The following is a 26,507-nucleotide window of genomic DNA, read 5'->3' on the forward strand; positions in this document are numbered from 1 at the left end:
CATATTCTGACAATGCCTTTCTTTTCCTTCTCTTTACCCTGGACCCATATTTGAAGGCAGACACCACAAAGGACCCAGCAGATGGGCTGTAATTCCCCAACTCACCTCCTGCCCCCACTTCTCCATAAAATGTGTGAGAAAGAATGAAGCCAGTCCTGATATCCGGGAGCCAGGCTGGTACCCTCAGTTACATCTTGGGGTTCTTCTGCAGAACACACCTGTTTTTATAGACTATCAACATTAGGCAAGTCCACTCTAATCAGGATGGATCAAGACACAAGCGAGATCACTTTGTGGTCCTGTCTGAACAGACAAATTGGAACATCGTCTAAACCACAAAATCCCAACCATCCACTCTCCAGACCAGTATGAGTGCCATTACATCTCTAGCCTTGCTCAAGTTTCCCTCCCTACCAATAAGATTTATTAAAATACCAATCATAGAATTATCCCTGTTTTGTGACAGCATGCAATCCAGAGAAAATGTCTGTTTCCATGAAGTCACTCAAAATCACCTGGCATAACTGGAAACCCTATAATAAGGCCCTTCAGCAGGGGCAACAACTTCCAAACCATGAAGGATTTGGGGGGACCCACAAGGAACTCGGCAGCAGGACAGGGAACAGTACTGTTGGTGGCCCCCAGAAATGGTCAGAACAAATCCCTTCAGCCACTGCAGACTGGGGTGGGGCCATCAGGAAAATTCTGGCTGGGAAAATGCCCTCCCACTCTCCCTCTCCTCCTATAGTGGCTGGGCCATGTGGTCCACTGGTCACCCTCATTACGGAAACTGTGGTTGGGCTCCACTGCCACGTCCACCTAAGGTTTGTTTGTCCACAGTATCCATAAAAGTGAGTTGAAGCAGTAGGTGGAGCTGCCCTTGCTCAGAAAGTCTAGCTACTGAACCATGTCACTGCTGCCACCAGCCTGACCCCATACTCCTGAGGGAAGTGCTGTTCAGCTTGGCGACGCTCCCCTGTCCTGCGTCATGGGCCAGAAGTCCAACACAGAGGAGCTGTGGGCAGGCGGTGGGTGGTGGAGGGACAGAGCACCCAGCAGGGCAGCAGCCCAGGTCCAAGAGCTTGATTCCTTCAGTGGTGACCTGCAGGACAGTGTGCCTGGGAGACTCCCCCTGGCCTGCTCAGAGCCTTCCAGGGACTCAAGGCTGCTGCTGCCTTGGCTTCTGGAACATTTGCCTGTCTCTGTGTGGCAGAGGATGGCATCACGAGAACATGAGAAATGTAGGGAGATGCTGGGTGACTGCAGCTGCCTCAAAGGCTAGTCCTTGGCTGCCCCTGCTTTCTGAGGCGCCCAAAACATGGCGCCCCTGCTGGATCTTCTTTGGGCCCCATGCACGTGTCCTGAGCCCAAGGTCCCTCCTGCTTCCATGTCAGGGGCATCATAGGTTTACCATTCAGTGTCATGTTGTACTTCCGGGGACAGAGGTTGAAGGCCATGGGGGGAAACCTAGGGATGCAGTAAATGCAGTAAAACCTAGGGATGCAGGGGTAGCCCCTCCTGAAAGCAGCTTAGCACAGGGGTCACCAGAGTACTGCACATCCTGGCATGTGCCATCCACCCCAGCTGCCCTGTGGGTGATGATGAGGTGGCCCGGGAGGCTCTGAAATTGCGTCTCCACAGGCTCTTGGGTATGTGGATGGTGGGTGGTGGGTCTCCAATTCAGGCTGGGCTGTCAGTGCCCCTGGCCATTTTCACAGCTGCTGAGGCCTCCTTCCAGTGAACTAGTCTGTTTGCTGTCATCAAACATGGCCTTGATGTTGTCCCATCCATGGCTTCATCCGTCCATAGTGACTTATCTCCGACTGAGGTGAAATTGGCACCTAACTTGCAGCGGGATTGGAAGTCAGAAGACAGGCTTGTTCAGTGAGAACTACATATTGTGGCAGCCACTCTTTGTGCATCTGGCTCCAGCTCGAGGCTCTGAAGCTGGAACTGAGAGGCCGTCTTGAACTTGCACACAACAGTGCTGGATCTGCAACTGCTCCAGTGTGTCCTGCAAACACAGGACACTCCTGTGGACCTCACTGCCGCTGTGGTTCCTGACCTGAGTGCTGCAGATCTCTGCCCAGTACGGGCTTTCCCAGCCATGCATGACCTGCTCACCGTGGGCACACCCCACAGCACCATCTTCCCCACCTGCTTGGGCCTGAGGGGCTGGAGCCTGAGGAGTGCTGCAACCCCTGCTGGCAGTCTGGGGAAGATTTCCCTTCTTACTTGGTCCTCACTCAGGGTTGAGACCCTCCAGGCTACTGCTCCCATGAAACAAGAGCAGATGAGGGAGTTAAATGAGGATTAGAGAAGTTAAATGAAATAATTAGGGTCAGACAACAAATATGTGGTCAAATGACAATTGCTTCCCTTATCTGTGGACATCAGTGCATGTAAGAATTATGTGCATATATGTGTGGGATGTCAGAAAGGACATCATTAATTCACCCCAATGGGGCAGCTTGAGTAAAGCAACGGTTGTAGTAACGATGCATTATGCTGGTGGGACAGCTGGGAGCCTCTTCTGTAGGGCAGAGAGGGTCTCTTAGTGAACAAGAGTGGGTTGCATATTCCGAAGAGCCTTGATTTACACATAAACCACAGGGCCACTGCCTCTAGTGGTGGAGGTTGTGGTTCTGGAAAAGTGCAGTGCACAAATGGAAGAGTGAAATCATGAGTGCAGCCCTGGGATAGACAGCCTTTATTTTTCACATGCTTCACCCACTGTCAGAAGAAAGTCTGTCTTGACATCCCTTTTGTCCCATCTACTACAAGGGTTGGCATATCTCATCCCTCTCTGATGGGGTACAAACCTGTGCTGTCATAGTTATTCTGAGTCAAAGTGCCGTCCATTATATTGGCCCTAAGACTGCGGAATGGTCTTCATTTTTTAATAAACAAATAGATTAAAATCTGGGTAATTAAATCCAGAAAGGTCATTGTTTTACTTTCTTCCTAAAGTACAAATAAACATCTTCTCCAGGATTAAGGAAACAGTTGGATAGATTCACTCTTTTCTCCCACACGTAGGCAACATCCCAAGTCTCTATCCCCTAAATCCAAGAGATTCCTTCATTTTCTGCACATCAGATGACCACCTGAGCAAACAGCTTCCCATGATTTTCATCATGGTGGGTCCTGTCCTATGTACAGTACCTCCTTAGGGTTCACACCTGACACAAGGACAAGTCTCTTGGAATTCTTCATTTAGAAAATGGATTTCATGCCCTTCTAAATTTCACAAAAATTTACTGCAGTTGAAAAAAAAACAGTGTTGGGGGAGGCTATTAAACAAAATTATAACAAATGGGTTTCTGGCAATGTTCAGATAATTGTTTTTTTTAAAAAGACAACTCTGGTCATAGAACTTAAAGATACAAAAAGCAAATTTGTATATCCATCACCTTAGTCTCAATTATGTCATTGTAATAAGTGACCTTAAACACTAATGACTCACCTATTTCTCACTCATCCTTCTGGGATTCAGGTTAATGGTATCATTATCTAGGACCAAGAAGGCGCATGGTAGTGAGAAGAGAATGATGACCCCAAAAGATGGAGGATTCTGCTCAGAGATGGCGCACGCTGCCTCATTAAATCCATTCATATTTCACTGGCTGAAAGAAATCACAAGGCAAAGACTGAAGTCAACAATTTGGAAAGTATAAGCCTTTTGGAAAACATGGCCTGATTGGGCTGGTGCCATGAAATATTCAGTCCCTATATAATATATTGCACGGGACTTTCCTGGTGGTGCACTGGTTAAGAATCCACCTGCCAATGCAGGGGACACGGGTTCGAGCCCTGGTCTGGGAAGATTCCACATGCTGCGGAACAACTAAGCCCATGAGCCAAAAATAGTGAGCCTGCACTCTAGGGCCCGTGAGCCACAGCTACTGAGCCCACATGCTGCAATTACTGAAGCCCGCGTGCCTAGAGCCCGTGCTGTGCAGCAAGAGAAGCCACAGTAATAAGAAGCCCACGCACCGCAACAAAGTGTAGCCCCCGCTTACCACAACTAGAGAAGGCCCGCACAGAGCAACGAAGACCCAACACAGCCAAAAATCAATCAATCAAAAAATAAAATTTTTAAAAAAAGAAATGACTTTTTTAAAATTTATTTATTTATTTATTTATATTGCAGTCCATCTATTTGGTCAAAATTATTGGCTTCTATCCCTAAAGTACACAGAATAATCTTACCCTTCTCCACCAGGCACAGTATGAAAGATTTTTCCAAACACAGTTAGGACTCAAAGCCCAACACCTCCATTCACACTCAAAGCAGCTGAAACATCCAGATATAACTCTTCCTCATCAAAATATCAAAGAACAAAAGCCCATGCTATGAGCCAGCTGGAACATGGACTGGATCAACGTATATCCTCTCATGATATGGAAGAAGAGGAGGGACACTGCACCCATTGAAATGTAGCAACAGCAAGATTCAGATGGGGGGATGTTTTGAGGAAGAGCTCCCTTTAGCTGAGAATGCTTTTCCCCCTAGTTAGGTCAATGTCTGATCCTAGATGAAGTCCCTACACCAGATACTTGGATGTCCTTTATGTTGCTTGGCCTCATTTGTAGGGGCATTAGAGGCTATAGCTCTTTGAGGGTTTTACCATCTGGGTATAATATGAGGAGGTGCAGTACACAAAATATTGTTTTTATGCAAGCTAAGTTTCTTTTAGTTAAAGCATGTGAATTTTCTGGTAATCGCACACATATATGTCAACAAAAGGAAACACAAAGACGAATTAACCTATCTAATTATATCTATTTCCAGGTGCAATTAGCCCATCCCCCAATTCATTGTGCCTAATTTTTCTGTTTCTCATCTTAAATATCTTGAGCTTATCAGTGTCTGTGGCAAAAGCACGTACCATTTTTTTTCTGGTGGCAGATTATAGTAATGCTGTCTTAAATAATAGAAGAATGATTGGTAAAAGTTATAATGCAATCACTGCTTTAAACCAAAGGTTTTAAGCCACAAACCCAGGTTTGATTTTTGCTTTTTTTTAACTGTGTAAACTTTTTGTTAGAAAATATGTCTCCAAGTTCATATTTCCTCATATAAATGATACAAAGTCTGCCTGTACACGTTATCTTGCAGTTCATACAATCTTTCTATCCCCTTCCATTTTTCCTGTTAAGGAACACATTTCTTTCTGAGCTCATTTCTCTCTAGATGTTCCCAAGGCAATAGTAGCCAAGAGCACATGAGTCTTGACAGAGATATTCTGTTGTCTTTAAGTCAAGGCATAGAGTATTTGTTGCATTTCCTGCCTTCCAGTTTTTCACAGCTGACGTTTACCAAAAAAAATTTACAGCAGCAAAATTTACAGTTGCCATCTTTTCCGGATTCAATAAATTTTTCCATCACCCATGGTCTAGCCCCATGACAAATCCACATATATATTTTTTTCTTGTTAAAGTCATCACTTCAAAGTAAATAATTTAATAATTGTATCAGATGATTGTATTCAACCAGAGAAGCAGAATCAGTGTGTATGTGGAGATTTATTGCAAGGAATTGGCTTATGTGACTGCAGAGAAGCCTTGGCAAGTCTAAAATCTGTAGGGCCGATTAGAACTCTTGGGCAAGAGCTGATGCATCTATCAATAGGCAGAATTTCTTCCTCTCAGTGAAGCCTTCACTCAGTCCTTCTGGCCTCTCAGTTGATTGACTTAGGCCCACCCAGATTATATAGGATAATCTCCCTTAGTCAAGTGATTATGAACTTTAATCACATCTACAAAATACCTTCACAGAAACGCTGAGTAGGTGAGTGTTTGAATTACTAGGGTCTGTAGCCTAGCCATACTGACACAAAACTGACCAGCTCTGTCCACACCTTGTCAACCTGGAAACCATACATGTCTCCTGAAACCATAAATAATTTCCAAATAAAGATAATAACAAAGTGGTATTTCTGCCTAATATGGTGCAACTATCATGCCTACAAGAGAAACATGCTAATCCTTTCCCCAAAGAGGATGCAACATCCTTGGCTGATGTGAGTACTTCTCTTTTGATGCTCCTTAAATACGGTGATTTAATGTTAACTATTATTAATACATCTTATATTGGATCATCAAGGAATAACAGCAGGAAGAAAGCAAAATATTTTGTTAATATTTATACAAACATATTCATAATGCAATCCTCATAATTAGTATATCCTCATTTATGCAAATGGTCACATGGTAATAGCTGGTATTTTTAACTTTTCTTCTGTTAGGGAACCGTTGACCAAAACTGCCCACCTTGGCCAGGTATGATGATAACCGCTTGCCTGAGTTGTCTCACAGTAGGAGGTCCTGATAAAGAATGAAGTGCAACTAACCAGAATTCAGAAGGGGCCAAAGGGAGGAGGGAGGAGATGATATGTCCTGCCAACGTCCCAGAAGCCCTCACGTTGAAATCCATCTTGACTGAGAGATGGGTGCACCACCAGGAAGGACCCTGAGTCAGACGAAGTATGGGCCAATCAAGATGACTGGCCAGAGACAACCTGGAAACTAACCCCATTACCATAAAACCTGAGACAGTGAGCCACATGGCAGAGCAGTTCCCCTGGGTTCCCTTACCCTACTGCTCTCCACCCAGGTGCCCCTTCCCAATAAAGTCTTTTGCTTTGTCAGCATGTGTGTCTCCTTGGACAACGCATGTCCAAGTGTTAGACAATGCATGTCCAAGTGTTAGACAAGAGCCCACTCTCAGGCCCTGAAAGGGGTCCCCCCGCTTCCTGCAACACTTCCACTATCAGTTCATATTTCCTTTGTCCTCAGCAACTACTTTGGATGGTTTTAGTTCTTTGCCTTGTCAGTGACCCAAATATATAGATATATTTTTTATATTTATATTTATATATAAATGTATGTATATATGTATATATATCATATATACAAACATATACCTATAAGAGTCTATTCTTATAAAACTACCTCCAGTACCGATGCCAAAAGCTCGGCCTCTGTGCACCAGTGCCAAATCAGACCTCAGAGACAGAGTTTTGGGTGAAGTAGAAAAGAATAGCTTTATTGCTTTGCCAGGCAAAGGGGACCACAGCAGGCTCATGCCCTGAAAAACTGAGTGCCCCAACCCAGGAGGATTTGGTGAGGAGTTTTATAGCAATGGTTCAATGGTGGGGTTGTTAATAAGGATTAGGGTGTGTGCAGGGCCTGCACTCCTTTAATCTGGCCTCAGGTGGTCTCTTAAAGAGCTTCTCTGGTTTCTTTAATCTGGAATGAAGAATGCTAACATCTTCGGTTTGTTGGGGGTTTGAGTTCTATGAAGAGCTCAAAGATATTGTTATGTGTATCCCTTGAAGAACCAGGACCCTGCCCCAAGGCTGCACTAGTGTTTCTTGGCCACTCCTCCCTTGTCTCTGCATCCCCTTCCTTCCCTGATTAGCAACTGTTTGAAAGACTTCCTTGCCCAGGAGCCCCACAAGGTCCTGCTCGGTTTCAGTACCAACATCTGTATCATTTAGTGTTCAACCGGAGAAACAGAATCAGTAGCGTTCTGAACTCAAGTCACATAGGGAACTTGTGAAATTATATACATACTTGTGTGTGTACATACATGCATACACATACACAAATAAAGACATTTATTAAATGGAAATGGCTTATACAATTGTGGGGGCTGGCTAGGCAAGAATGAGATTTCTAGGGCAGGTCTTTGGAAGGGCAGGCCCTTTGGAAGGGCAGGCTGAAAGTCTCTGGCAGGAGATGAAGCTGCTGTCCATAGGCGTGATTTCTTTTGCTTCAGGAATGCACCCAGATTTGCTCTTAAGACTTTTCACTGATTGCATCAGCCCCACCCAGATTATCGAGGATAATCTCCTTTACTTAAATCCAACTGATTATATAATTCAATCAATTTATAGAATACCTTCACAGCAACACCTAGATCAGTGTTTTTTTTAATAACTGTGGAATATAGAACAGCCAAAGTAACACATAAACCCTACTAACAATAATGGAAAGAAATTTGTTTCAGTAAGGGCTAAGGAAAACAGGGAGCCTACAAAGTGAATAGGAATATCCATCTAATATTACAATAATGTCATCAAGCCGAAATAATTAAAAAACAGGAATACTAAAAATTATAGAGAACAAAGCATATATTATAATATATATTGATACATACATATGTACTATGTAAAGTAGAAAGCACAGATTCTAAGTCATATTTGGGGAGATATTATAATAGATGCAAAATTAGAATCTGGTAGAATCTGTATTTCCTCTTAACCTGATTACTTCAAGTCTCTTCTGAAAAGTGTTAAATATTTAATGAAGGGATTAAATAGGAGGGTATTGAAGAAATGGGTGGGTCGCTCTGGGTGTTTATAAATCCTGTGTCTTGCTTAGTTGTCCACTCATCTCTGCAGAATCTGGATACCTCTTCCCAAGATGGATTTGAACAGCACTGCAAGTGGTAAATTCCCATCTGTGTTTTGCTCTCTTCTTTGATAATGCCACATGCTTTGTTTATATTCCAGAGTTTATAAAAAGTAAAATCCCAGTTATGATTAGAGGAATAGATTGTTGAAGCAGGGGCTATTTTGCAGTGATAAGTTGTATCAGGGGATTGATGGGTGCTTTGAAGTTAGAGAATGCAATTTCAAATTTAAGAGACAGCCGTGAGTCCCATACGTGGGTTTTCAAAAGTCTTAAAGTTAACACTTTAAATGGAGAAAAATATATATGGAATACATAATATTTTACATTTAGTTTATATCTAATAATTTAACATTTTATATTTATTTAAATGTATTTTATCATAAAGTAACAGTTTTATGTATTGTATTTTATTTATCCTTTTAATGTTTTTCATATTTTACTTGTTTCATTTATTTCCATTTATTTTCCTAACTCCTATTTTCTTTGCATGTAATTTTGTGGATTTCTAGTAACTTCTTCCTTTGGTAACTCAGAGATGACAGATTGTCATTTTTTCTATTATATATATATTTGACCTATATGTCTCCAATTTTTTCTTTTGGCCACGCTGGGCTGCTTGTGGGATCTTAGTTCCCCAACCAAGGATTGAACCCAGGCCCTTGGCAGTGAGAGCATGGAGTCCTAACCACTGGACCACCAGGGAATTCCCATGTCTCCCAATTTAGAATGAATTTAGGTATATCCCTAAAGTAAAAATACAGAATAATCATTGGATCTACAGACTTTCAACCTGAAATAAGATATATGCTCACCCAGTTTTTAATCCATAAACATATCCTTCATACTTCTCCCCATTTTCTCTTCATCAGACATACTATTACAAAAAGAAACCTGGCAAGGCAAGATTATTTACAACCAGAGTCAAAAGAATATCCTCCAAGCATGGTTTGAACATGACCCTTACCCTGAAAAAGCAAGCAGGAAACAACTGGCCAAGGAAATTGGCATTCCAGAATCCAAAATTCAGGTAAGTATCAGTTTTCTATTTCATTATCTGTCAGGTTCAAGGTAAAGAGAAAGGCCAAGCTTAGCACTGGCAGGCAATTCTCTTATGCTGGGTATGTTTCCCAAAGGTTTTTCCTGTTAAATAATATTTAAAACAAAATAAAAACAAGAATTACCTCTTTTACCAGTGGTAGAAAACTGTTACTTCTTTTACCAATTGGTTGGGGGTATTCACTCTTGGAGAAAAGAATATACTGTTGAGGGTCTCCCAATTGGAGATAATTAAATCAACTTTTGAGATTTAGAGAATATAGGAAATTGGATCACTATGATAATGATATGGTATCAAGTACTGGAATATATACTGCAGAATAATGATTAATATGTAATTATGAGGAAACTGTGGGGTAAGCACTCATGTAAATTCCCAATTCTCAAGCTAGTTTTTTCTTTTTTTTTCACTAATATCTGAAATGTGATTCATACACAGGAGTGTATGAAATAAAATCCCATATTGTATCATTTTGAATTGAACTACTAATGTAAAAATAAAAATAAACTGGATTTCTTCAGTCAGCAAAGAGATAGCTGTAAATAATACAATTATACCAACTGAAACAGTATTGAAATCAATAAAGGTCAATAAAAAAGGTGCTTTCAGAGGAGAATAATGAGTTCAGATTTTTGTTATCAAAAATAGTCTCCAGGGCTTCCCTGGTGGCACAGTGGTTGAGAATCTGCCTGCTAAAGCAGGGGACACGGGTTCGAGCCCTGGTCTGGGAAGATCCCACATGCCGCGGAGCAACTAGGCCCGTGAGCCACAACTACTGAGCCTGCGCGTCTGGAGCCTGTGCTCAGCAACAAGAGAGGCCGCGATAGTGAGAGACCCGCGCACCGCGATGAAGAGTGGCCCCCGCTTGCCACAACAACAGAAAGCCCTCGCACAGAAACGAAGACCCAACACAGCCAAGAATAAGTAAATAAATAAGTAAATTTTAAAAAATAATAATAAAAAAATAGTCTCCAATAAGTCACTATATATAAGGGCTATAAGGGCATCAGTCTGAGGGGACGCTGGGGAGAAGAAAAGTTCCTCTTTTCTTAATGCATTTGTTTTAGGTGTAGGAAACAGTTTTCCCAAATCCCAGAATAAAGTGCACTTTGGGGGACTATCTAGTGACTGGCTGCATGAGAGGTACTAGGCCCATTTGAACTGAGGTGGAGGATGGCAAGTCCAGGAAACAATGTAGGATGAGGTTGGTTCTGCAACTGTGTTCAGTAACTTACTCATCAGTTTCCAGTTTCCACTTGGGCTTAAGACTTCTTATTGGAAAATATTTTTATTAATTAATTTAAAGAATAGATATAACGTTTTAGCACAATGCCTGGGATATGAGTGCTACATCAGATATTGGTTATAATTGACACCCTAATCTTACCATGAATTATCAAATTATCAAAATAAAACACTCAGAAATACTTAGAAAGTACCTTGCAATGCCAACTCCAGTAATGAGGAAACAAGCAGAATACAATGGGTTATGTTAGTGATAATAGTTTTAAAGCAAGATATATGGGGTCCCTAGGAGTTTCATTATCTATTGCTGACTATGGGATGAAGCAAGTAAGAGGAAGTGTGGGTGAGTTAGTCCTGTTCTTGACTATGGCTAATTCTACTGCCCTACGTAAAGAAATTCTTTTCTAAGATCAATCCCATATGTATTGTGTATTATGAAATGGTATTCTAATGAAAAGTTGATACAACACAAGGGAGAGAGAGAGAGATTGATTTCCTTTGAGAGAACTACACTGTTTTTCTTAAATCAGGGAAATTTATTTTGGATACCCTGAGGATAACCATACAAGAAATGCTAATTTGAGTTGAGAGCAAATTGTGTACTGTCCTGAATTGTATGCTAATAATAGCATCAATCCCAAGATAATACATCGTCTTTCTCTTAGGGATATTATCCCAAGAGCAGTTGATCAATTAGTTTTGTTTAACTGCATTGATATTTGGAATGACACAGACTGAGTTACATGACTTTTCACGTTGTCTTTTCCCACTCAGATTTGGTTTAAAAACCACAGAGCAAGACAGAGACGATTGGGGTTCAGCTCCTCCTTAGAAGACCAAACCCATGGACAGAACCAGCCTCAGCCTTATACTCAAGGTAAAAACTCACCAGTCCAAATGCAGTTCATCAGTGGGTCCCATTGAGAGGGGAATCAATTCTGCATGTTGTGCTCAAATTCTCCACAAAGAATCCTTAGTTTTGGAGCCAGTTACAGCTTGTCCTGGGTAACCTAAGGTCTTCAATATAAGCATGGTCCCACAGTGGCTGGGACAGACAGGTTCTGAGCAAGAAAGGCTTTGGACTTTTTGGTCCTGCTGCTCTAAGCAGGGCAACATCCTCCTCTTCTGTCACCTCAGGGGGATTCAGAGGGAGTAAGAGGTCAGCACGATCTTCCCAAGTTTGAGTTTCCAGCTTGAATGCAAAAATGTCCTAAAAACCCTTTTGTCCCTGCGTTCTCTTTAAAATACTTACCAAAAGGAGCCACACGAGACCACACATCCGTCCAAGATCTCAATCAAACATTCTAGTTCAAGCCTTCAAGAGGAACCAACTCTTTGATATTGCAAACAGGAAAACACTAGCCAAACAGGCATTCCAGAATTGAGAATTCAAGTAAGTTTTATGCCTATGGCAGCAAATATCCCTAACTCATTAAACGATGTTACCCTGAGTGGTTGCTGGAAAACCTTGACTAACCTAGATTACCACAGCAATCAAGGACAAAGGCCTGGGATAGTAAACACCTGGCATTGCAAGTCACATTCCTGCAAAAGGAAGAATTTTCTAATCAAACTGTCAGTGGTGCATCTATTCAGAATCACCAGCAGCAAAACTGGGAAAATGTGAAAGTTAATGCCTATTTTGAGAACACTCTTGTTAGGTTTTCTAAAGCTTGGCACTGCTGTCATCTTGGGCCAGATAATTCTTTCTTGGGAGCGGCAGTCCATGCCAGGTAGAGTGTTTTTCAGCATTCCTGGCCTCTACCAACTAGATATCCTGCCCATCTCTCCTTCCCCCACTTTTAACACCCCCAAAAAATCTACAAGCATAGTCAAATAGGGGAACAAAAACACCCTCATTAGTACCTTCTTCTACGTAAGTTATGGGGATAGTGGTTCCATATACATTCAACGCTCATGACTGGGAAGCATGTTCATAGGTCTATCAGCACAATGACCCTCATGAACACTTACTTGTGTTTATTAACCCTTATTCAGATTTATACACGTTTACAAGGTATGTATTCCTGTGCACACACTGATTAAGAGGAGGAAAATGTCAACCTCGTCAAGAGACCTTGTTCCCTGATCCATCGTTGAAATTGAAGGGTGGATCCTAAAGCACATGCCTTTTTAGCCAGAGTTTCAATTCATCTATAGTTGATTGCTGAATGTGCTATGACCTAAATCTATGTGTTTGTATGTATGTATATGTTTGTATGTGTGTATATACACACACACACACCTCTTCAGATTTGGGCCTATATAATAGGCCCTTTGCTTTACACAGTTTGAGAACAGAGCCAGAATCGCTTGTCTTATGATGTCCACGTCTCCGGTTTTTCTCACGGAGATGTGGTTTCAGGACCCAAGATCTCTGTACCCTGGGCAGAGTAGAAGTGAGACTGTGAATTCCTTGGTAGATGGCCCAAATGGGAGACCTGGTCTGACAGCTCAGCAGCACGAAATTGACCTGTGCACTCTCCCAGGCAGATCTCATCATTTTCCTTCCTCCAGTTCTTTCAGCAGGAACCAACCACTTCTACCTGTTCTTCTCCCATCCCACGTATCCTCTGTCCCTTGTGTGATCCAAGGACAAAGTGTCATGATGCAGCCCATGCAGGCTGTGCAGAGAGGAGAGAACTCTCCCTCTACTCTAACACTTGGGAATTATGTGCCAGTACTGCTGACTATGGGAGGAGACCCAGATACTCAGTATCCTTTCTGGCCCCAATACCAAGAAGAACGCCAGGATCACCAAGAACAGACTGACATGGGAGTACTGCAGTTGGAAGACTATTCTCAGCCTCAAGCTGAGCACAAAAAACAACCACCACAGGATCTGAGCCAGGTGGACATATCTTACTTTCTGCAGTGGTGGGATGAGTGCTGCCAGGCTCTGACTGCAGAGTGGGATCCTCAAAAAGGGACCCACTGAAGCAGACTGGTGGCCACAGCACACACAGTCAGCTGGAGAACCATCTCATGCCCTCAGCCAACCACACCAGCAATATATAGAAACCTCAAGAAGCCTTTAGGTCAACTCCTGCCATCCACAGATTGTCAGTAAAAGGTACAAACTTTTTTGAATCCTGATCCACAGGAAGAGGACCCTCCAGGATTTTCAGGCTCTTCTGAACACTCTGCAAAGCTCACCAGGGCCTGAGCTTCAGGAGGAAGAAGACAGCATTCTGAACCTGATCCAGGCCTCCTTTCTTTTGATGCAGATCAGGGCAATTTAAATAACAATGAATAAGGAAGTCATCCTGTCAGAGGCAAAACTAAAGCAGGGGGAAGGAAAAACCACTTGGAAACCCACATGGAGGTTGTTTTTCTTGTGGGCAGTGGTTATCTTCTGTACTCCACTAAGTGAAGGATTGTTTCCAAGCTCCACACTGCCTCTGGAAGCACCATGGGCACTAGGTGGTGGACATGTCTGCTGAATTCTTACAGAAAAAAAGTGTTTTACTCACAAATATGACCTTCTCTCTGTAATCACCACGTCTTCCACAGTCTGGAAAATCCACAAACTGTAACCTAACTCAGGTGAGAACAGATCTCTGAGGGACATATTAGAACTTCTTTCCCTCCTGGCATCATGAGAGGGCAAACTTGAAATTAGTTCATTGTGTAGAAAACGAAGGGATGTTGTACTTCCTGATGATGTGAGCTCATAAAAGTGAGCTTTTCCCCAAAGCTCCGAGGGTTTAAATTGGGAACTAGATACTACCTCAGCATCCATCATTAAGGGAATGATTAAATGGATTAGGACAAATCCATAATACTGAGTAATCTTCACTTAGAAGTGTATTTTTACTTTGACTATTTAAAACATACAAAAAATTACAAGGAAATTAAAATAGAAATACCGTATCATCACTGAACATAGTCTAATGATGCTAATATTTCCACTTTTTTAGTTTTTTGTATATATTTGCAAATATGTATATATATATGTCCATAATATTTCTCCTCTTATTATAAATACATTATATGTTCATCTAAAACCTGGGATAACCATTCTCATTCCCAGTCTAACCCCTTCTTTTGAAAAGGTAAATTCTGAAAACAGATTTTGGTGTATGTGGGTTTACCTTGGCAATAAAAATGTCTTTAAAAAATATCACTTTTGTTCATTTTATCAATTTGCTTTCTGTTTTGTCATATTTGCTTTGTTTACTTTCCATATGAAGGTGTTGAAAGACGATCAGTACGCATACATCTAGTTCTACAAAGATACCAGTTTTGCACAAATATAGTCGTGAGGTGGACATCCTTCTGGTATCTGGGTGCGTTACATGCATGAGTTCTCTAGATGTTTATACACTGAAGCACAAGTGCCAGAATATTCCAACATCAGTATTTACGGCCAAATAACACTCAGCACAAGTTATTTTTCCTAATATGAGCTGTATCTTCATTAACCACTTAGGGAATTAAAACTCACACGCGTTATGTGCAGGTATTAGTGGCACAAATCTACAAAAAAAATCTGATATAATTATTTGACAGTGTTGAAACCATGCCTAGTTTGATTTTTAAATTGTTCCCCCACATGATTCTCAATTGGCCAGAGATGAGAGGTCCTAGTATATTTCCTGTACTTCAAACACATATGTGGACAGAGTTCTCCAACTTATGAAAACAAGTCTGATTATTTGTGAAGGGAAAACTATACATTTGGGTCTGTAATTTACTTCTTCATTTATATGCATATCTGTATCTCCATGTTTATATGTATGGATCTATATAAATATATTATCTATTGTTCATCTACATTGTCTCTACAGCTCCCCTCCATACTCTTCTCTATGCCTATCTCTATATCTACACATCTAACTATAGCCTCTAGAGGGAGACAGATGGGATGACCCTCTCTAGAGAAACACGTAAATTTTCACTTCTGAAGCAAGCAGTGGGATTAAGTCTCTAGAGAAAAAGGTAAGGAATAGTATCTGACCAAGAGAACCATGCTGACCAGTTCACAATCTCCTGTGAGTCAGATGTCCCTTTCATGGATTGGGTGACAAGACATCCTATTCTTGTACCAGATTGAGGTGACCATGAATGTGCACTGGGCTCATAGCCAGTGGAGGCCTTAAAGGTCGTCACGGTCGTGGCCTCTACAGCCTGAAAGCAGGGCTGAGAACATGGATCCTGCAGGGTTTTGGCACAGGGTGGCAAGTCCAGTGGACCTTGCTTGGTGCCCAGGGCTGGAGCATCTGACTGCCCCATCCCAGCTCTGCCTCCGATAAAAGGCACCTGCCCTCTTCCTAGAGGCCCCTTGGGTCCCAACAATCTGGTCCCTTAGTTCTTGGACCCCTTGGGGCTGAAAACCTTTGGACGGGAGGGGCCGTGGATGAGGTCATGCATCTCGCAGGCCAGTCCTGGTCCAGGTTGTGTCCACTGTTTGGGTGATGGCCAAAGTGCAGACTTCACCTCTGGAGCAGAAATCACTGTATATCCTCTGGAGGGGGCATTGGGGATTCAGTCACTAGCTATGCTGCCTGCTCCTGGGTAGAATATTCTTGCTCCTGAAGAAGGTGACTCGTCCGTACAATGGAAGTTCTTAGCAGACCCTAAACTCCCTGACTTTTATTTGGGTATACACCCTCCCCTTTCAGGCCACATTCCCAGGAAAGGATACACAATCCGCAGCCCAAGGAGTATAGATCTTAATCACTCTAAGTCAATTTCATTTACCCTGCAGAGAGGTGGAGTTAGGAAAGGGCACGTGTCACAATTCTGGCCAGTGAGATGTCTATGAGGGGCTTCTGAGAAAGGCTGCCCACCAATAAAGGAGACACTTAGGAGGAAACCCTCCCTCTTCACCTGTTGGAGCTGTAGCTGCCACCTTTCAACCACAAGGGGAGCAGCTGACAGGACACGTTAAGGATGGCAGAGCAGAAAACTAGAACCTTAAAGCCACCCTACCTCAGGGCTTCTTGTTATATATACAAAATATAAATCCCCTTATTTACTAAAGTCCTTTAGAGTTAGGTTTTCTGTTACGTTCAATGAATTACATCTTATTGCTATAGCCAGGTAGGCATATGATTCAGCCAAAAGCATTAGTCCAAAAGCAAGAGAGGATCAGAACAATTCAAACAGCAGCTTCAACTTTTAAAACTCAACTGCACCCACTTAAATGGAATAGGGAACAGAGGAAAATAATGAATAGCCTCAATGTTGCAGAGAAAGAGAAGACAGAATGTTTCTGCCACTAATGAAGTTTTGGAGGTTATTTAAGGTCTAGAAAAATTTCAAAAGCTGGAGTAAGGGGGAGCCAAGGGGGAATAGTGAGGAAGGCCTAGAACTCAAGAGCTAAAATGAGTAAGAAATAATGTATCCCACATCATAAGCAGAAAAGAAAAGCCAAACTCACGAAGTCAAGGAAAGAAAACCCAAAGAACAAGAATCTGGCAGCACAAAGCAGAAGTATCTCAATTCAAGACTTGAACTGCTGGTCTCTGGAGTAGATACAGCCATAGCTCAATGCCATTAACCATTAAGATCCAACTCATTTTCCTTGCTTAGTTTTGTGCTCCCCAAAATACTTCTGATAATTTGTTTCCCCACATATATCCCAGCCCAAGAGATGAAATGACCAGAGAAATTACAAAACCAGATATTTGAAAATTACTGGTTTATAATGAGCACTAGAAGTTGGTGTGTGTTTTGATTTAAACATGTCTTCCGGGAGTCTGGGTATAATAAATCAGACCCTTTTGCACATGACTGACAAAACTGGAATTTCTAGCTCTATAAAGCCAATAGGCTGTGGTAACTTTATTGAGATACAGACATGCTAGATGACATTTCCATTTCATATCTAAAGCAATGATTTTCAACCACCCTAGGGTCACATCACAATGGAGGAGAACCCATTTTAAACAAATACCCACCACCCAACCCCTCCCAAGCCCCATTTAAGAATCACTACTGTAGGGACTTCCCTGGTGGTCCAGAGGTTAAGACTCCATGCTTCCGCTGCAGGGGGCGCGGGTTCGATCCCTGGGCAAGGAACTAAGATCCCGCATGCCATGCAGCACAGCCAAAAAAAAGAATCACTACTGTAGTGAGCTACGTTTACTGCTGGGTGTGTGTTGTATCGTTCCAACATTCTAAGGAGGAGGAAAAGGTTAAATGCTTTGCTTTAGGCTGGGTTCTCCCAGAAGCAGACTCTAAGGAAACAATGTGAATTTAACTGATGATTCTAGGATGCACTAGTAGGGAAGCGGGTATGTAAAATAAGAGGAGGCCTATGCAGGTGCATTCATACCACTGTGGGCGACTATGCTTTCTTCTACTGGCGGCCTCAGATGGTATGGAAACCATTGCTCCACTCAAGGGGTAACTCAAATATTCAGTTGTCATTTCTCTGGTGAGCAAGGAAGCTGGGTATGCATCCTCTGATTCCTATTCACCATTAGCTGAAAGCTGCTCCCAGGAGCATTAACTCCACAGCACTTCAAGCAGAGAGAGAGCCTCAGGAAGGTGCTTGCAGTAGGACTCCTGTTGGTGGCAAGTGCTGGAATGGTGAGTGCTCAGGCATTTGGGACAGGCACTGACACCTTCTGTTACACACCGGATGGTTCCTTATTGGCTTCTCTTCCCTTTTGACTCTCAGCAGTTCACCTTGTTATGCCATCTTTCACAGTCCCTGACACAGATCTTCTCTTTGCTCCACCCAGAAGAAACAGTTTCTTTCTAATAACCCATTAGCTCTTAAATGGAACTCTTTATTGGTTCTAATTACTAAGAGCCAAAAATGTTAGTTCTTTTATGGTTTTTATACCTAAAAGGTTTTGTGAATACAATCAAAGAAAACACTTTGTGGAGACTCAAATACAAAGTTCTATTTATTTTCAATAATGAAATCAACACAACAAAGAGGAATTAATCCTCTAATTTTTAAATCTAACACTATTCTTTGCACAAAACTATCCTCAATAAATAAAAACACATTACTAGTAACCAAGTAAGACTTTTCTCAAGACTCTCTAAACTTTTGTGTTTTAAACAAAACTGGATGGTAGGTAAAGAAACACATGCTAGAGACTTAACTGACACAGACCTGAAGAAAAGAACAGCCAACAAACAGGCTCCCCAAATATAAGTTGGCAAAAGGAATATGGGGTTTTCAAAGCAGCCCAGAAATCAGAGTTCACTGGGGGATGCAAGGGTTTGGGACAGTCCATGTTCAAAGGCCTTGTAATTAAATCTTTCCACATTCCTAGATTCCTGATTTGGAATCTATCATAATCTAGAGAAGCTTCTGCCAAAGGATAGGAGGCTCTTTATTTATGCTTTCTGAAAAGACCCATCTAATTTTCTGCCTTTGACTTTGTCACTAGCTCCTCTCACCAATACAGCAGGGATTCCATTCCAGAAAGCGGTTATTACTATGTAAACCAACCTCTCTGTTTTTGATTTTCCTTTTACAAACACATTGATACTGCCAGGAACAGCTCTAAATATATCCAATTTCTTTTATTTTCATCCTCCAACTTTACTTGGCTATAAAATCTAGGACTCACAGAGCAACAATAGCATTGGTCGAAAGATGAGTGTCAGTTCCAATGTAAAAATCTCTGAAGTTCAACAGTCACAAAAAATTTTTTTAATGCCTTATCTGCCAAACCTTTTTTTTTCATTATCTTGCCAATTATTTCTTTCGGAATTCAATCCTCCGAGCTACATTCTGAGCACCAAATTTTTTGACCAGTGCATCTCGGGTACCCTCATCATCTTTTTGCAAATCTAAGTCATCCTGTCGGGACCAAATGGGATACCCATCAGCCCTCTGACCAGACTCTAAAAAGGAGGAAGTAGCCTCCAGCTCACCACTATTTTTCAGGAAGGCCTGTGTAACTGTTGACAGATCCAAGTTAAACTTTTCCATTAACTGCCGGATGATCTTAATGGCAGCTCCCACCTCTGGTGCAGAAACTTTTTCTTCTTCTTCTTCTTCTTCTTCATCAGGCTGTGTTTCTGAGTCTTCCTCAGGTGTGGGTGGATCATCATCACACATTGTTATATGTATTTCAAAATCAGGGCTCTCATCCACCTAGAGAAAGTGATGAATACGACCAGTTCCTAATTACCAAGTCATGAATACTTACTCTTAAAATATCTGGTCTCTCCCAGCTACCACTTCCTTGCCCTTTTCACCTCAATCACACTGGACTTCCTTCAGTTCCTCTTATGTGCTATGTTCCTTCTTACATTTACTCATGTTGGATGTGTGCATACGTGTATGTATGTGTATATATATGTATGTATATGATAGGGTAAGGAGAAGTGTGAGTGTGGATGGGGGTATATATGTGTGTGTGTGTGTGCATGTGTACATATGTACGTACGTGTAGGTATATGGTATTCCAACAGAACATTAGAAGCTACACTGAACGTGAAAAATAAATGTTACGTGCATACACATATATGTATACACATGTACGCACTAGATTATTTGTTAAAAATTTGACTTCACTCTCAGATTGTAAGCTCCATAGGGCAGGAAATGTTATGTTTTGCTCATCACTACATCCCCAGTGCCTACCAATGCCTTCACATGGTAAGTACTCAAAAAACATTGCTGTATGAATATATTAGGGTCTCCACGCTACACTACATTTAGGCACGTTACAAAGCGTGTTATGTGAGAGGAGACCTATGTAGGCCATGTTTGAGAGTTGTTGAGAGTATCTGAAAGTTTACAGAAAACGAACCAACTTTAAATTAAATGAACTTCAAATTATTTTCCTGTTTTATACTGACGCATAACCATTTTTCTTAGTGTAAGAAAAGTTAATTAACAAGATCCTTTTTCTTAGAGAAGATATGCACATATAATTTGTATTTTTTTATTACTCATTATTTTATGGTTGCCTTTCTCTATAACTATGATTAAATATGGGGTTCCAACAAAGTTTTAGAACTTAACTGAATATGGAAGAGCTAAAAAATTCTAAAAAAGCTCTAAGTATACAAAGAGCTAAAATTGCTTGATAAAAAATTAACCTCTTTAAAAAATTACTTTTACCTGAGAAGAAGAAAAACATTTTAAAAAGATAAATCCAATCTTAACTTAGAAAAACTTACAGATGAAAGTACTCAAAGTAAGATGCTTTGTACTGTTTAAAAATAATTCTCCCCTATCTTTCTCCCTCCCCTCCTCCTTAAATCATCCTACCAAAAACTAAAAGTACATGCCCAGAACCTTGATCAGTCCCACCTTCCATTTTCCTCCTCCATCTTGAACTTCTCTCTTACCTTTCTGGGCCTCAGGTGTATAAAAAGGACAGATGGGAAGACCAATTTCACAGGAGGAGAATGGACGTAGGAAAAAAATATGAGTTAAATCTAGTTAACATACCACAATCTCCTCAAACTCCCGGGTGGCTTCTACAAGCATCTTTTTGACTGCTTCTTCATTCTCTTTGATCTCTTCCTTTTCAAATTCTTCTTCAGGCAAGTCTGGAGTTCTCTTATTCTGTGGTTCTATTAAACAGAACAGCACCAGATTAGAATTAGCCTTTTTTACAGGAACCAAAAATATAGTAAACGCTCTGTGAGCTCTGGGCCAGAAGTGAGCCTGCACTTTTTTCCTATTAGAAAATATCTGTTTTTGATCAGAAGGGTAAGAAAAACATGACATGCATGTTCAATAATTTCTACTCTTGCTTCTGAAAAGTTGTACAATAAAAATGGTGATAATTTTCCTAGGTTCTGATACGTAAAAATACTCTTCAAGCTTAATTCATTTTTCGCTTTGTATTTATAGATCTTGCAAATTAACAAAACCGTGCCATAAATTGGGTTCTCCGGGAAGTAGGTTCTGAGATGGAGATTAACATGTAAGGTGTTGATGAGGGAGTGTTCACTGGGCAGAAAGAAGCTGAGCTGTGAGAGTTCCAACAAGGCCTCAACTGAAACCATGTACAAGTCTGGAGCTAGGAAGGCCCTACAGAGTTGACCAAGTTGGGGCAAGGGAGCCAAGATATTATAACCCCGCATAGATTAGTCACTGGATGCTAGCCTAGAATGACAGAACCTTGGGTAAGGCAGTTCTCCCAGCTGAAGATAGATCTGGGGGGTCTACCACAATCCACCACATACCATCTACAGAAAGGAGAGCCTCCAAAAGCTAAACATCCTCCTATTTCCCTTTTACTCTTTGTTCTCTGAGGACTTAACTCTGCTATTTTCCACTTAACAAAGACTGACTACTGACTACTAAGGGGCAACACGAGAGAGTTTTTTTGTGATGGAATTGTTCTGTATCCTGATTTTGGTGGTTACATCACCACCTGTACATGTGTTAAAACACCTAACCAGAAAACTGTATGGCAGTTTCTTAAAATATTAAACATATAATTACCGTATGATCCAGCAATTCCACTTTTGAGAATACACCAAAAACAAAAAACAAAAAAGGCAGGGTCTCAAACAGGTATTAGTAACCCATACCACAGCAGCATTATTCACAATATCCAAGATGTGGAAACACTAGGAACAAAATTCTCACACACGTTGCAACATGGGTTGGTGTTTAATGGGTACAAATTTCAGTTCTGGCAGACGAAAATGTTCTAGAGTTGGATGGTGGTGATGACTGCATCACAATGTGAACATACTTAGTGCTACTGAACTGAACACTTAAAAACAGCTAAAATGGTATATTTTATCTAATGTATATTCTACCACAATAAAAAAAATTTAAATACATAACTGTACACCAAAATAAGCCAATTTTATTTTACATAAAATTTTAAAAAGAAGCCTTATATTTTAGAGATACATGCTGAAACAGATAAAATGGGATAATGCCCGGCACTGGCTTCAAAATAATCCCAGAAGTCAGGATGAAAGGTGTAGATGAAAAAACTGGCCACAAACTATAATCAGGTGAAGTTGGGTGATGGGTACGTGCATTATACTATTCTCTTTCTGTAAATGTTTGAAATTTTCCATAATAAAAAGTGTAAACAAATTATGGCTCACATAATGAAACACAATGCAATGAACAAGAAAGGAATGAAGCAAACAATGAGCAGACACACAAAAGCTTCAAGATCTATTAAGTTAAAAAAAGAAAGCAAACTGCAGAACAAACTTCTGTCTAGTGTGCTAGTGTTACTATGAGCAAAAAGGACACAGACAGGGGACAACAACAGTGGTTGCCTCTGGGAGAGGAAGCCGGGGAAGGGGTATGGAGCAGCGAGACTCACTTTTCACTATGTACTCTTTTACACTTGGAGTATATCTGTAGGATAAATTCCTAGAGGCAATATTACCATGTTGAAGGGAACGTGTATTTTAAATGTTGTCAGATGGTGTCAAAATTCCTTCCAAAGAAATTGTACCGATTGCCTTCTATTAATAATGTAGGAGTGTACTTGTTTTCATATACCTCGTTAAATCTGGGTATTACCCATTTTACTAGTTATTGCCAATCTAACAGATAAAATGACATTGCCTTGCTCTGATCTACTTTTCTAAAAAACACACCACACACACTTATTTCATTTTCCATGGGCAGAAGTCCAGGCATGGCTTGTATTGGTCCTCTGCTCAGGGTGTAATTTTTTGTTTGTTTGTGGGGCTGCACCTCATGGCATGGGGCGGGGGGAGGCGCGGATCTTAGTTCCCTGACCAGGGATCGAACCGTGCCCCCTGCACTGGAAGCACGGAGTCTTAACCACTGGACAGCCAAGGAAGTCCCCTCAGGGCCTAATTTATTTTTATTCAGTAACAATATTTCTGCATTTGTTTATTTGCCATTTATCTATTTCCTTTTCTGGAAACTTCCTGTTCCATTTCCTTTGCTCATTTTTCTACTAGTTTTTCTTTTACTTACTCACTTCTGCAAGCTCTTTGGACATTAAGGAAACTCACTCTGTTGCAATGTATTGGAAATATTTTTCCAGTTTGCCCTCTGACTTTATCATGAGAAGCTTTAAATTTTAAGTAATCAAATATATAAAGTTTTTTCTTAGTCTTCCTGGTTTCAGAACTATCAACATGTAACTATTAAAAGGGATACTCGAAAATAAAAAGGGGATACTCGGGGACTTCCCTACTGGCGCAGTGGTTAAGAATCCGCCTGCCAATGCAGCGGACACGGGTTCAAGCCCTGGTCTGGGAACATCCCACATGCCGCGGAGCAGCTAAGCCCGTGCACCACAACTACTGAGCCTGCGCTCTAGAGCTGGCGAGCCACAACTACTGAGCCCACATGCCACAACTACTGAAGCCCGCACACCTAGAGCCTGTGCTCTGCAACAAAGACAAGCCACAGCAATGAGAAGCCCGCGTACGGCAATGAAGAGTAGCCCCCGCTCTCCGCAACTACAGAAAGCCCGCGTGCAGCAACGAAAACCCAACGCAGCCAAAAATAAATAATAAAATAAAATTAATTAATTAAAAATAAAATAAAATTTAAAAATAAAAAGGGTACTCGGGAATTCCCTGGCAGTCCAGTGGTTAAGACTCTGTGCTTTCACTGCCATGGGCCTGGGTTCGACCCCTGGTCGGGGAACCCTGCAAGCCGCGGCCAAAAAAAAAACCACAAAAAAACAAAAAAGGATACTCATCCACATTTTCTCCTGATCATGATTTTAATTTTTACATTTAAATGCCTGAATATCAAAACACTGAGTAGGGTGAATCCAGCTTAATTTTGTCCCAAGTTCCAATTGGTCTACCAGCCATCTCCACAACACTGATTTAAAATCAGGGCCCTACATGATCTCCTTCACCCATACACACAGCCCTGTCTCTCCAAGAATTCTCCCTCTTGCTTCCTCCATCCCACACACAGGTCTCTGTTGCTCCAAGAACACACCAGCCATACTCCACCTCAGGGCCTTTGTACTTAATACTCGCTAAGTCTGAAATCCTCTTTCTCCGATAACCACCTGCTGAGTGAGTTCTTTCATTTCCTCTGGTCTCTGCTCAAGCATCAGCTTACAACAGTGACCCTCCCTTCTCACCCTGTAGAAAACAACTCTCCAGCCCTTACCCTGATTTATTTTTTTCTGTAGCACTTCCCGCTGCCCAGCTAGCATTTTAAGCTCCATGACTGAAGGGAGTTTTATTTACTGTTATATCCCAGCAGGATAAATGTCTGGCACTCAACTATCTGTTGAATGAATGAATCTCAAATGTCACTTTTACCAAAAACAAAATTCCTACTAAGCATACTGAATAGGAGAAACGGATTTTGCCTCCCCAGACTTCAACTGTTATGCGGAATAGCCACATAAGGAAAGAGAAGCTGGGGAAGCAGCATGACTCTTTAAACAAAAGGGTCTGTCAGTTTACGCTGTCAATACCCGTTTTATCAGAAGTGAAGCATCTCAACAGCTATGCACTGTGTTCTAACCGCCACTGAATCCCAATATTCTGTTCAACTGCGTTAGAAATACACTTCACCCGAGCGAAACGAGGAAGCGACTTCCCACTGAGAACCTTCTTATGTGAAGATGCAGTCATTTAAGCCAAGAAATTAAAATAACATGGTCTGGCAGGCATGGCTTTAAAACGTCTTATACTGAATGTACCTGAATACACAAGAAATATTTTTTAAAACTAGTCTGGGAAATCTCTGAAAAGATCCCCAAGAAGCTGGTTCCCCGTTGTCTCTCGGGGGGGGGGGGGGGACTAGGTAGCTGGTGGGAAAGGAAAGGAGGGAGAATTTTCCACATACTCTTTCTGCACCTTTTGAATATCGGACCACGCCAATACCCCAGTTTATTGGAAAAGTGAATTAAGAGAGACCTTAGAAAATGGCGCAATTTTACCCGGATGTCAAAGGGGGGAGGAGGAGGAGGGGCTGGGCGAAGCTCCCGAAGACACGAACATGGACGCCCAACAGAAGGGGAAAGACGCCGACGCCCCCGCCCCAGCCTCACACAGGGGACAGCAGAGGGCTCGCGCGTTCGCAGCAAGCCTCACCCCCGCTATCAGCATCCTCGGGGTCTTGCTCAGCTTTCCGCTTGAGTTTATGGGAGGAGGGGCTCACTGGGGCCTCCCCCAACAGGTACTTATGCTCCTGGCCCCGCAGGCGCTTGAGGTAGCGGTCCTTCATGGACTGCCACGAGTGCTGGGTGAGCGAGCTCTTCTCCATCGCTTTCCACAAGGCGTTGCCGGTGACGGAGCTGGGCGAGCGAGCATGTTCCTTCACGTAGGTCAAGATGGCCACGTCGTCTGCGTCCGTGAAGACCATCCGCCCCGCGTGCGGCTGCAGCTCGGGCTCCGCGGCGGCGGCGCCCCCAACCTGAGCCCCGGGCTTCGTCTCTGGGGCCTGGTCGGCCCCTGGAGCCGGGCCCAACCGGTAGGCCTCCAGCTCGAGCCTCTCGTTGCGCTCCACGCAGTCCAGGATGTACTGCGTGGAGATGAAGTCGCCCGAGGCCTCGGCCGCCGCCTCCCCGGGCTGAGCCAGCAGCACGGCCCCGGGCTCCTGCACGCGACACAAGGTGCCGCCGCCGTGCAGGATGAGCGTCGAGAGCCGGCGCTTCGCCGGGCTGGGACGCACGTAGAAGGACATGGAGCTGCCATCCTCCCTCACGAACAGAGTCGAGGAATGGGTTGGCCCATTGGGGTCTTTGCCCAAATCCATCGCCTCAGCCATAGCTCACGCCGAGCACCAGAAGAAGCTGCCGTCTTGCCAGCGCTCGGCACACAGAGCCCCAGAGCCTGAGGTAACACTCCAAACACCACTGCCGCCGCCCCGCAACCCCGTACTACGCCTGCGCAGCAGTTGCGCAAGCAATGC

The 26,507-nt window shown here is 42.4% G+C and overlaps 1 protein-coding gene across 1 annotated transcript; it reads right to left on the minus strand.

Annotated features, from left to right (window-relative positions):
* Positions 1 to 19,200: 19,200 nt before the first annotated feature.
* TERF2IP (TERF2 interacting protein) lies at positions 19,201 to 26,486 on the minus strand. Its single transcript, XM_068527376.1, has 3 exons — positions 25,688 to 26,486; positions 21,105 to 21,229; positions 19,201 to 19,796 (listed from the first exon to the last, which is right to left on the minus strand). The coding sequence occupies exons 1-3, from the start codon at positions 26,361 to 26,363 to the stop codon at positions 19,395 to 19,397; spliced, it is 1,203 nt and encodes a 400-aa protein (XP_068383477.1). The 5' UTR covers positions 26,364 to 26,486; the 3' UTR covers positions 19,201 to 19,394.
* Positions 26,487 to 26,507: the final 21 nt, after the last annotated feature.

The sequence above is a fragment of the Eschrichtius robustus genome, chromosome 19 (genome assembly GCF_028021215.1).
Source record: "Eschrichtius robustus isolate mEscRob2 chromosome 19, mEscRob2.pri, whole genome shotgun sequence".
NCBI classification, from domain to species: Eukaryota; Metazoa; Chordata; class Mammalia; order Artiodactyla; family Eschrichtiidae; genus Eschrichtius; species Eschrichtius robustus.

What these genes read in the sequence shown, in the direction of transcription:
- TERF2IP (XM_068527376.1), bottom strand. Translation starts at nt 26,363, where the DNA reads ATGGCTGAGGCGATGGATTTGGGCAAAGACCCCAATGGGCCAACCCAT. An exon ending in CGAGGATGCTGATAGCGGGG is followed by an intron (nt 21,230 to 25,687) that starts GTGAGGCTTGCT and finishes TCTGTTTAATAG; the next exon opens with AACCACAGAATAAGAGAACT. An exon ending in GGGAGTTTGAGGAGATTGTG is followed by an intron (nt 19,797 to 21,104) that starts GTATGTTAACTA and finishes CACTTTCTCTAG; the next exon opens with GTGGATGAGAGCCCTGATTT.